Consider the following 12317-nt stretch of genomic DNA (forward strand, 5'->3'; position numbering starts at 1 on the left):
GGAAGATCTTTTAAATGTTCTTTAAAAGGTTGGGAGTGGGTGGATTAAACTTTTTAATTATACTTCAACCTGTTTCTTTGTGATTCCTGTGCACAGAATTTCAGATCAGAGATGTGATATCGATTTTTAATAATCTCTAGTTTTACTTAAGAAACAAAAGGGTTCTGCCCTCGTAGTTGTGGAGATAACTTTTGAAATGTAAAAACGGGACCTGCAAAAAATTGAAGTATTATTATAAAGATTGTTTCCTGCTCATACTCTCTTAGCCTCCAGTTATTCTTTCCTGCTGATACACTATTGTTGCCCTTAATTTATGCACTTATCTCCTGCAATTCTCTTTGTTTTAAATTAATTCCTTTATTATAGCATTGAGTTGTATGGAGAGGTGGGATATACATATTTTAATTAGATAAACACTATACCATAATTTGTCAAAGCATCCAAATTCTACAGAACATTTTGGTCAACAATAAGTCCAATATGTGTTGTGATTTTGTTATTGATTTTGAATACGAAACTTGAGCTTTCTTGATGCTCAGTTTGGGGTGCAAAAGGGTCCTTGAGCATTCAGTGGAACAGCATGGACTGAAGGGCGATGCTAGCAGTGTGTTGCAGGCATACACAATCTGTGCAAGACAACTGCATGAGTTCCCTTGTATCCACATCAGGGAAGGGATAACAGAACTATTAAGCATGGAGGGAAAGGAAAGAGAAAATGATTGCATACTGTTTCTTTATATTTGGAGAAGGTGGGTTTGCTTTCCAGAATTTAAATAAATTCAGAAACTATCTTATGGTCGCATAGGCTTTCATGGACTAGAGCCAATTAATTGACTGTATGTGTTATGTTCTTACTTCTTGGGTGCAGAGACCATGAAATGAAGTGTGGGTATTGTCGTAGGGACAGTTACAGTGCCATAGTGTTACCATTATAGACTTATGGTTTTCAGGGGGTTATAAATAGTTTAAAAAGTTATTTTAGTGCACTTTACTGGGGAGAGATAAGCTTGGGAGAAGTTGGTAGGCCTAACAGAATGAGACAACTGTGATTTGTATGCTGTGCTTTTCTCAGCTATTGCCAGGGTTCAAGCCCATCTGCCACATCTTTGTTGTCTTATTAAAAGAACGGCCTTGGTATTCATAGGTCACAGGTATACTTCTGCAGGTGGTGTTAGATTTGAATAAGACTTAGGCTGATTTATAAAGCTTTTGAGATATTGGGTACTGTCAGGGCTTTTTTTCAGCAGGAATGCGGGGGAACGGAGTTCTGGAACCTCTTGAAAACGGTCACATGGCCCGAGGGCAATCTAAACTCCCCTCGGTCTGGAGATCAGGGGGCAGGGCCACCGGCCATGTGACCATTTTCTCTGAGGGCAACCCACTGAGTTCCGCCACCTCTTTTCCCAGGAAAAAAAGCCCTGGGTACTGTCATGTATGAATTCTGCCAAACATGATAGAGATGGAATAATAGAAAGGGGGAGATGCCTCAATTCACTTTGTATTTTGCTATGTATTGGTGCTGTTTGGTAGTAAAGTATTAACTGAGCTTTTCTGATGAGCTTCCATTATGCTGGAAACGTCTGTTTCCCTATTTAAATTTGCACCAGAAAATAGGACCTCTGTAGATTAAGGATTCAGTTGTTAAAGGTAGGCTGAAATCAAAGCATCTGAACTGAGAGTTCTGTTTTTATCGTCTCTGGAATGTGGAGGTTTTTGGCCCATCTGTATTTCAGACTCTTGGCAGTTATTTTGTTGTGATCACACTTTGCCTGTTATTACCTCCTTAATTATTGTGGGGGAAGAGATGGGGGGGGGTGCACAGCAGTCAGGAGACAAACTTATTAGTAAGGGAATAAAGTGGAAACAGAACAAATAAAATAGTACGCTTCCGAACATTGGCAAATAGGGGCCTCCAGAGTGTAACACTCCTGTTATCTGAACTTCCTGTATTCATTTTCCCTTATTAGTGAAATTCAGCATGTACCTTCCATTCATAAAACTCTGTCATCCTTGATAACCCTGTAATCCTGCAGCATTCTCATTTTTTAAAAAAAGTAATTGATCTATTTCCTGAAGATAAACGTGGGGCTGTTTTGTAGTAGAGTGTGGTACAATCTCTTGGGAAAGAATGGGAACATAGACATGTATGTTAGATCTAGCAGAAGTTTGAAATACAAATTGCGCTGTGTAATCATATGTATAGAAGTAATTAGACAAACAATATACAAGGCCTTTTCCCGCTGTAATCTCCATTCTGATATGTTTGCTTTTGAAAGCAAAATGGCAAGGGGGAAATCCCCACATTAATAAATAAAACCAAGTATTTTTTTAAAGCATGGTGCAATTTAGTTTTGCTTTTTTCATCTTAATTAGAATGAATTTGATGTTAGCTATTGCTAATGACTGGGGAAATACCACTTTCTCCTCTTCCTCCCTTCCCCTTCCTGCTATGTGTGCATGCATGCAAAAACACTAATCCATAGTCAAGTGTAAGTGCTGTCATTAGCAGTTCCTCTTCTCTTTGGGACTTGGGGTTGCTATTTCATTGCTTTTGTGTGAATTTAAAGCCTGATTAAATACTTAATTCTTTATTGTTCATTTATTTCCGCTAATGATCACCAAAAAAAGCAGAAGGGCAACAGAAAGAGTTAGCAGGAGGGTGTGTGTGTCTGTTTGCATGTGGGACTTTGTGTCATTGCTTTCAGAGTGGTAGATGGCAAGCCAAGCCTGCTGAGATCGTTTGTGTGACAGATGTTTTGAGCTGCTGCTGCTGCTACCACCCTGCTCTATTCACAGTGCGTGACTCTGATAAGATCATCCATGTTGGACAGGACCAATTTCTGAGCTTATCAAATGTCACTGGCTTTGGAGCTCAGCACACTGCCTAGATAGGAGCACATGCCTGATCCTCCCTTCAGAACTTCTGAGTGGAAGGCCTGTGCTGTATTTTGATCAGTGGAAATTTGGGACACTAGGTTTTCACACGGCCACGTGAGAAAGGTGCTCTCAGTGGTGCAGTAGACAGATATGCACATTTAGACCCGGCTTTGGAAACACTCCTAAGCAGAGTTACTCCCTTCTAAACCCACTGAAACCCAGGTGTAACTGCTTAGGCTACCACTGTGAACCAATGATATAAAAAGGCATTTTAGCTGAAAAGCCGACTCACTGTGATGTCTCTTTTTTATGTACATATTTGGAACCTGAGGGGTGGGGAGGGAATGGCTTGGGAGGGGTAATTTGGAGCAAAAAAGCAGCAGGCAGGGAATAGTGGTTAAGTGGCTGAGTTGTGAATCAGTACTCTGCTAGTTCAACTCCCTCTACTGCCCTGAACTCTGCAGGTGGCCTTGGGTAAGCCAATCCAGCTGTATTGTGGAGATAATAATAAAACTAACTTTGTTCACCTCTCTGAGTGTGGCACTAACCTGTCCAGAAGGGTGGTATATAAGCACACTGTTACTATTATTACTAATATTATTATTCCATGGTAGCCTTTCTTCTCTAGAAGATGGAACATGAAGCTGAAACTCACTGGCGCACCTTAGGGGACCATAAAGGGGAAGATGTTTAGGGCTTGACTCTGAGTGGAGCTGTGACAGGGCTGCATATATGAGTATTTAGCTGGGCCCTGAGAGCTGATGCGGACATTCAGAAAAAGAGAGGATTTTAGAATCATGAGCTACTTAGCTTCGAAGATCTGCTTCTAATTGGATTCATGGAAGCACCACTGGAAGATGGCTGCTGTATATCTGAAATCCTTGTTTCTTTGTAACTCTGAATTGGCTCACAGCTCATCCTGTTCTCTAAGCTGGGCTTATTTTACTGCATGGTTTTACTGGTTATTAAGAAGCAAGCAAATCCCTGCGTCTCACAAACTATGACCATTCAGCTGGAGGTGGCAACCTTCAGTGTCTGCTGGAAAGACATACGGGAGATGATATTCCCACAGGCATATTTTTGTTTTAAAATAATAGGAACTATAATAATTCTATCCTTGTTTTTTCTGTGTGGCGTATGTAGCTGTAGTTGAGGGCTGCCTTTCCAGGGACTCCTATGTTCAGGATTCCTCCATTACCCAGAATCCATATAGGTTTATTTCCTTTTTATTATTTCTACATATAGCATCATCAGTTTTTAGGATGCTTTTCAGAATAACATTTTTTTAAAAGTTGCTGTCTTGAGGAACTTACAGTCTGACCAGGCATGGGGGAAGGCGCCCTTCTGGAAAAACAGTGTGTATGTGTCTGTCTGTCTGTCTGTCTGTCTCTCTCTCTCTCTCTGTGTTCCTGTGTGGAGATTCAAGAGACTATATCTGGTCCCAAATAACATAAGTCTTTGCTCTATTTCTGCTGACGTGTGCAGAATACTGCGTTTCCCAAGCAACTGGACTTACAGATATACAGAAATACTTCTTGGTTTGAGTCAGTGTGAATCAGAAGCCCTGGACAATTTAGCCATTACTTTCTGCTGTATGGTCCATGGATGTGGGGACCCTATGACTATTTTGGGCAGTACACAAGGAAGGGCTGTTATAGTGAGCAATGTCTGAGGGCAGTGCAGCAGCAGGAGCAGAATGTATGTAGAAGAGGAGGAGATGTCCTTTTCTCATTTCTAAAACTCAGTGAAACAGAATTAGGCATGCCCTGAATTTTGTCACTAATCTAAAGAACAGATGGTAACATTTAGGGCCATATGTAGAAAATCCAGAAGATCAAGATTTCCTATGGGAACCATTTGCTATATTCTATGCTAGCCAGGAGGAATCTGGCCACTAGTCTCGTGCTAAATCTAGATTTTTGGCATAGAAAGGGAATAATGCTTCCTCTACTCCAGATGTATTGCCGATATTTTTCCCTTTCTTCTTTTAATAAAATAAACCAATGAGACTCACTCTTTGATTGCGTGGCCTGGAAGAAAGGATTTATTTTTATTTTTTTCCCACATTCACATAAATATTCAACATTTACAGATTCAAGAAATTACTGACCTAATGCTTTTTTTTTAGTAAGTACTGTTGTGGGAGAGGGAAAGATTTTCTTGTATCTGTTGTAGACAAATACCATACAAGAATATTCAAGAAAATTGTGTGTGTGTATGTTTTTGTGTGTTACCTATATACCTGACATTTTTGCTGTGGCGCTGAATAAGGTTAAGGGTGGCTGATTTCATGAGTTCTTCATCATCAGTGGTCCTGTCTAGATAGGGCAGGGGAGAGGGGACAGTCATCTTGTATGGAAACAGCCTGTGAAGGACAGGACCGAGTCCATCCCTTTCCCCTCATTCGCTGATTCCCTTTTCATGCTGTTGCTGCAGTAGAGAAGCCAGAAACAAATAGGGCCCTTGGAAGCCTCAGGGGAAGAAGAGATGGTGGTGGAAGAAAAGGAGCATTTTACTTTTATTAACCTCAGATAAAGTCTAGACCTTCTGACAGGCAGGTTAGAACTAGCCTTATCTCATTGTCTTCAGGAAGAAAGAGGCTGAGACCAGTGTGGTGGCCTGGAGAGGCACACACCAATTTGTCATCTCTTAAACATAGTATTTCTGAGTAGAGGGGATCTAAGAAGCAGATTGTGGTCTGCATGGTAAAGGTTGCAGAAATCTTGAACTAGGTTGGAAATATTGAGATTTTTTCTATTTTTCCTCATAAGGTAGACTGGCAGTTTCTAGTCCCTACAGTTACAAATGTATTCAGTTTATTCCTATACACCAAAACCTTATTGTTCCCATACAGGGAAATAAAGTTCTGTTTTTATTTATGCCTAGACTCCTCCTTGATATATACGAGTGTACAAAGTTGTAATAGTTTAAATATCAGGGCAGTTGACAAGGCAAGAGTTTCTCCACAGCATGCCCAAGGTAGGTGTAATCAGCATCATTTGTTTACCTAATAGGTGGTTAGTGTCCAGTAAATTGCTCTTTATGTGGAGCTGCCCTTGAAGACTGCCCAGAAGCTATAGTTAGTACAGAATGCTGCAGCCAGAATGTCGATTGGAGAGGGTAGTAGAGTTCATATCACTCAGATCTTATTCCCTCAACACTGGCTCCAATTTGCTTCCAGGTCCAAATCAAGATGCTGGTATTAAACTTGAAAGCCCTATGTGGCTTGGAGCCAGCGTACCTTAAGGACTGCCTTCTTCCATGTGAACCTACCTGTTCACTCCGGTCATCTTCAGAAGCCCTGCTTTGGGTGCCCCTGCCATCTGATGCTAGACAGACAACCACCTAAGAAAGGTCCTTCTTGGTCATGGTGCCAAAACTGTGAAACTCACTCGCCCCGGGAGATTCATCTACCCTCCCCCGCCCCGTTGCTGTCTTCCACCATCATTTGCCATACCCCTAACAACTGTTATTGTCCCTCCTTCCTGTTTCTGGTGTTGTGTTTTTATTGAATTATTTTTATACTATTTTAAAAGTTATAAAATTAAATTAGTTTTTTAAATTAATTTTTTAATGTTTGCCACCCTGGGGTCCCTATCTAGGTAGAAAGGCGACGTACAAATGTTTTAAATAAACAAACAAACAAACAAACACTAACAAGTTAGTTCATAATCAAATCTTCGGCCTCTCTGTATTGTTTAAGTTTGCCTGGAAATGGGGCACAGCAGTGTGGAAGTTAAGATTCACAGTCAAAGATGCTACAAATTAAAGGACAGTGGCATTTTATTAAATATGGGCTGTTTCTGTCAAACCAGAAAAGACCTCAGGGTGACATTCTTTCATACACCCCTATCATTATAACAGAGAAATAACAAGACAAAATAATATGACCTACATGGATGATACAATCCACGTATTTCTCTGTTCTGGCTCTCCTATGTTGAGCCTGAAAACGGAGAGTTCAGAGGTAAATTTCTATTGGTTTACCAATCTATGTTCTTTAACTTTTTGTTTCGGATTCTGTATGCCTGTCATCACAATCCCCTCCAAATCTTGTATCTGTGCCCTACCACCCATAATACTTTCTAGAGCAGAAAAGATAAAGCCCCTCAGGCTAGATTTTTGAGCCACAGAGTTTCATAGCAGCTGATGAACATATAAGACAAGGTGCATGTGGTAGCAGTCCTGCCCTGAGTCCTTTCCCAACAGCTGAGCAATGGATCTGCTATGACAGCAGTAGTACCTAAGGGATAGCAGGAGAAGCAGGAGCCCCTTTCTTTACTCTTCACATTGTTTTGAATGCACAGAGTGCTGCTAACAGATCTGTTACCTATTTAGAGCATGGGCTTGAACAACTAGGTGGTCAACAGCGGTGTTATCTTCTTGGGAAAAACTGGATTGTCATTGACCTTGCAAAACTTGTGAGTCAAGCTGTACAATGTGTATGCATCAATTAACATAGCAATGTGGAGTTAATTTTTTGTTTTGAAGCATCCATCCATCCTAATTTCTGGCCTCTTGACTGATAGGGAATATTCTTTAGGTCACTTGCTTTTTCATTTTGTCTCTTTGATTTTAGACTCTATCCTTAATTGTTCCAGAACAGAGTACATCTCTCTAAATCCCATCTCTGTGGAGTCCGTGTCCTATTTTCTGAATGCTTGCTTGAAGGTGATACCATTAATATCAGATGAAGTATTTTCTAAGAATATTCCTTGTTAGGAGAACATTTCTGGACAGTTTTATTTCTGGTAGCTTTCCAAGGCATAGCATATACGTAATCACTTGTATATTCAGGTGAGAGCAGTCCCAATAACTGAATGAGACAAAGACGAGCAGGCATAGCCCAGGTTTCAGATGGATTTGGGGGACGGGGATATCACAAACAGAATGAGCTTTTGCACTGAAGATGTATGTTTATGGTTGGTTGTGAAGGAACACACTCAGCCCCTCCTGTTCCTTCTGGTTGGCCCCTGTGACATCGGGAAACCCCTACAGCCATCTCAGTCTTCACTTGGCAATGCCACCTCTTCCCCTTACTCCGCAGTAGTACCAAAACCTCTGGTTTCCCCCCTGCTGCCGCCAAAGACCCTGAGAGCATCTCCTGCTAAATGGCATCATAGTCTAACACTCTGTGCCTGCATTGCCCTTTAAATGATCCACCAGTTGCTGGTTACACCTTCCCACATTACTCCACAGATTAGTGTGGGGACAATCTAACACAACTCTGCCTATTTAAGTTACTATGCTCCAGAGATAATATGCTGACCCACTGACCTTCCCTGTACCACACTTCATATGACCAAACTGAATAGGCACGGTGTGTTTCCAGAGACCAGACTTAAAGCATTCCAAGTATATAAAAGTTTAATGAATGAAAAATAGCATGCTCATGTTCTGTTCAAGATTTTGACCTGAGCAAAGAGACAAGGAGAAGGTGAAAACACACCTCTTTCTCTACACTACTTCATAAATAGTTCTTCCTAAATTACATTCTATTTAGGACAGTCTAGCTTTACTTGAAGTTGCAGTAATTTAAAGTTTGTTCTGATTGTTAGGTCTTTTCTCTTGTTTTTGCTACATGAAAAAGATAGAGTCTCTGAGTAAGGGTTTCATCCCTCATGGGTTATGCCAATCCAAAGAGCTGCCCAAATGGAAGAGTAAGAACAAGAAAGCCCCTCCCTCTTGTTCTGCCTCAGCCAGACTAATTAGCATAACCAAGAGCTTGAGTGCTCTATGCTTGGAGCATGATTGCTCCCTCCTTGGACCTCCTTCTCTGCAGCTCCTGTACATGGGCAAAGAGCAGTCCCAATAACTGAAGTATTAGATTGAATTCTTGGGTAGAGGGCATTCCTCCACAATTCAGTTTAGCCAGGAAAATAGTGACTTTGGGATCCTTAGGAAAATTTACACCAACAGACGGGAGGACTATTTTTGCAGGCTCACCTCTCTCACTGAAGACCTCCAACTCCGCTCTCATGCTGTTTCTGCAGATACTCTGTTCCCCAGGAGCAACCTTTCAGGGATCATTTGGGGCTGTAGTGGGATGAGGGAGGCAAGGATATCCCATTCAGCTGACTGTTAAGTGGTGATATGATAGAGAGAATGGAGAAAATAACTAGCCACTTTACTCAACATTAAACGATACAGTCCATTAATCCAAAAAGTGAGATATTTAAAGCTGAAATATTTATTTGCATATAGCACATACTTTAATCTAGTACAGTATGCTCCTCATTGTTGAAGCAATGTGTTGAAGAACAGTTTTTAAAAAAGGCCAGCATGGGCATATTTGTGGACTGTGACAGTTTTCAGAAAAGTAGGGTTGTTTCTTGTTATCATTCTGAGGCTGGCTTTGCTCATGTTCTCCTCTTCCTGCCTTCCAGTTTAATTAGGAAACATTCTAAAATTAACTTCAGAATTGGTACTTGTACAGTTAGCTGCCATTTTAAGTTCTTTGTTGTTGTTGTTCTGTCTAGCTTTCAGTGTGCCTGACTGTGCATGCACATTCATTAAATAACATAAAAAGAATTCTAATGCCATCCTGCAGTTTCCATGAAGTTTTTTTGGTGTTTGTTTTAATCCATGCATGTTATATCAACCAGTAATGGGAGGAAAGCACATGAACTAAAAACTGTGGCAATCTGCACATGTGCAGTGGTTTGTGATTTTTTTTTAAAAAGGAAAGATGATAGATCACTGTTCACTAATGCAAGAAGGCTACTCTTCAAACAAGATCAAGCAACTTAGAGTCCCAAAATAATGGGAGAATATAATAATTATCCATAGAATATGCCATGCTTAATCTTTTGAGACCTTAAAATATATGTGCAGTCAATAGGATTTCCAGAATAGACAGGACATAAAGCATTCAGCTTTGCAAAATAGCAGTAAGAAACACATGTCCATAGTAAGGGGATTTACATTGGAGAAGTCCTTGCTTTGAATAGACAGAATTGCATGGGCTTTTTAAGGGGGAATATGTCCACATTCCTGTTTTTGTAATGTAAATCATCACTAATTGATGAGGCTTGAAAAGAAATTCCTCCAAAGAGTACTGTATAATAACATTAGAGAACAAAACTTTGAAATAAAAGTTCTTGATCAGTGCTGGTATCAGATACTGACTCCACTTTGGTAAATGGCTGTACCTGTACTTTGTTCTTCTGTGTTCCCACATTGTGAAACATTCTATTCCAGCTTGAGCAGCGCGGTCTTCCCTTGTCTTGTAGCATTGTCAAAGGACTGTTGTTTCATAATTTTCTGGGCCTGACTCTAATAAAGATTTTCCTCCCTCAGGTCCAGGCCAATGTAGAGAAATCCTTGACCCTCTTTGGCCAGCTCTTGAACAAAAAACACTTCCTGCTGACCTTCATTCGCACCCTTGAGGCCCAGCGCAGCTTCTCCATGAGAGACCGGGGCAATGTGGCCTCCTTAATCATGACAGCGTTACAAGGTGAGATGGAGTATGCCACTGGGGTGCTCAAGCAGCTTCTCTCAGACCTGATTGAGAAGAATTTGGAGAGCAAGAACCATCCAAAATTACTCTTGAGGCGGTGAGTATTCATCTAAGTACTGTTAATCAAAGCACTTATAGGAAGCTTCTGTGAGGGCCACTTTGGATGTTACACAGAAGTGGGTGGAGATGAAATATACGTGACTCATACCTTCCATTTTTCTGCTTCTTGCATAATGCTTGAAGTGGGATGTGTGAGCTTATACTGTTCCTTTCAAGTCTTTTAAATGTCTCAGGCTTAAGGTTATCACTGTTACATACAGCACAGAAATAGCCATCATTTTTGTGCTATGGAGAAATTTGAATGAGTTCTGTAAATGGAGGAGGAGGAGGAGGAGGTTGACTTTCTGTGCTCCCAAACATCAGAATCATATTCATGGTCCTAAGGTTCTGCCATCCGACTATACAAACTCATACATTACCGGGAATCTTGACTTTCATTTGAAAGAAAAGGTTTGTTTATATATAAATATTTATACCCTTCTTTTCTCCCTAATGCGGCTCCAAAGTAGTTTACAAGTTGCTCTCACCTCCATTTGGTCCTTAAAACAACCCCTATGCAGTAGGTTGGGCTGAGAGAGAGGTCACCCAATTAGATTCCATGACAGAGTGAGGATTCAAACCTGGATCTCCTATCCTATGCACTAGTCTGGCATTCTAACCGTTACACCCTGATGCTTTTGAAATTAAAAGATAGAGTTAGAAATATATGAGCATTAAGATGCCAGACATGGGTCCATGTCCTAAAGAATTTCTTGTGCACAATCTGTTAAAGTAGTCAAATACGAAACCAGAGGGGAACAACTCTCTGCTTCGTGGAGCAGATTGTTACTAAGAAGTAGCTGGTTGTTTCAGAACTCATTGGATATCAGTGGTCTATTGCCATCCTAAACAGATTTATGCCTTTCAAATGAGTTGAAGTCAATGGACTTAAAAGAATTTATCACTGCTTAGGATGGCATTATTAGTTAAGTAAGGCTTCATATCACTGAGGCTTTTCTGTAAGTTTGTGCCCACATGTATTACTGTTATGATAGCTGTATCCACTCTCACCAGCGGTAGTCTTCTACTGTCGGTAGTAGTTGCTGGTCATTACCAGCATACTTACATATCCAACAATTTGATTTGTCCACAAATGCTATATAGAAGCTTCTAAATAGGCCCAGAGTTGATAATGGCAAACTGTTCCATTCCATATGTGAAACAGCTCTGTGATATTTGATGCTCCTTAAACAGAGTTTATCTGTTGTCCTGAGAAGTTGTTACCTTGAATGCCCTGATGAAGCAGGACTCTAGTTCTCCTACAGGTCCAAGAAGACACATCCTCTTTTCTCACACAGTTCATGCATTGGCGTTTTTCTTTGTCATTCTTTTCCCAATTGTTTCTTCAAGATGGATCCATATATCCCATTGGCTGGTGGCTGGGAGGGTTTAATACAAAAACAAAGCAGAGTTTGTTAAGCCAAGATAACACACGTGTGGAAAGGGTCTTCCACCTCTGCCATGCATCTGTTCTGCTCCATCAATTTTTAAATGGCAGTTAGATAGATCTCTATCACAGGCCAATAAATATGGAAAGATTCACACCATCTGAAGAACAAGAATATAGTATTCATTGTCATGCCTCTCTTTCCTTACTCTTTAACAATCCAATCCCTGTACAGATATCCTGAGTTCTTCCAAGACTCATATAGTTTGAATATGATCACATTAAGCAAATGTATTTAAGCTCTCTTGTTACATCCTGGGAACATTGTGGAACAAAAGATACAAAGCAAAGTAATCTACAAATACAAATAAAAGGAAAATGAATGAGCTTTGTCTCAAAGCCACTTCATGCTTTACACAAAAGTTCCATCTGCTGCATGTACACTTGTGTTTGCAGCAAATACTATAGCATGAAGAAAGGGTATGCATGTTTAAG

General features: G+C 40.5%; 1 protein-coding gene across 1 annotated transcript in view; it reads left to right on the top strand.

The window, feature by feature from the left end:
• PLXNA1 (plexin A1) overlaps positions 1-12317 on the top strand; it is a 418114-nt gene that overhangs the window by 346795 nt on the left and 59002 nt on the right. Inside the window, exon 22 of the mRNA XM_054978424.1 lies at positions 10177-10433. Within this exon, the coding sequence (XP_054834399.1) occupies positions 10177-10433 (257 nt within the window). The remainder of the gene's footprint in view (positions 1-10176; positions 10434-12317) is intronic.

This window comes from Eublepharis macularius, chromosome 4 (assembly GCF_028583425.1).
Source record: "Eublepharis macularius isolate TG4126 chromosome 4, MPM_Emac_v1.0, whole genome shotgun sequence".
NCBI classification, from domain to species: domain Eukaryota; kingdom Metazoa; phylum Chordata; class Lepidosauria; order Squamata; family Eublepharidae; genus Eublepharis; species Eublepharis macularius.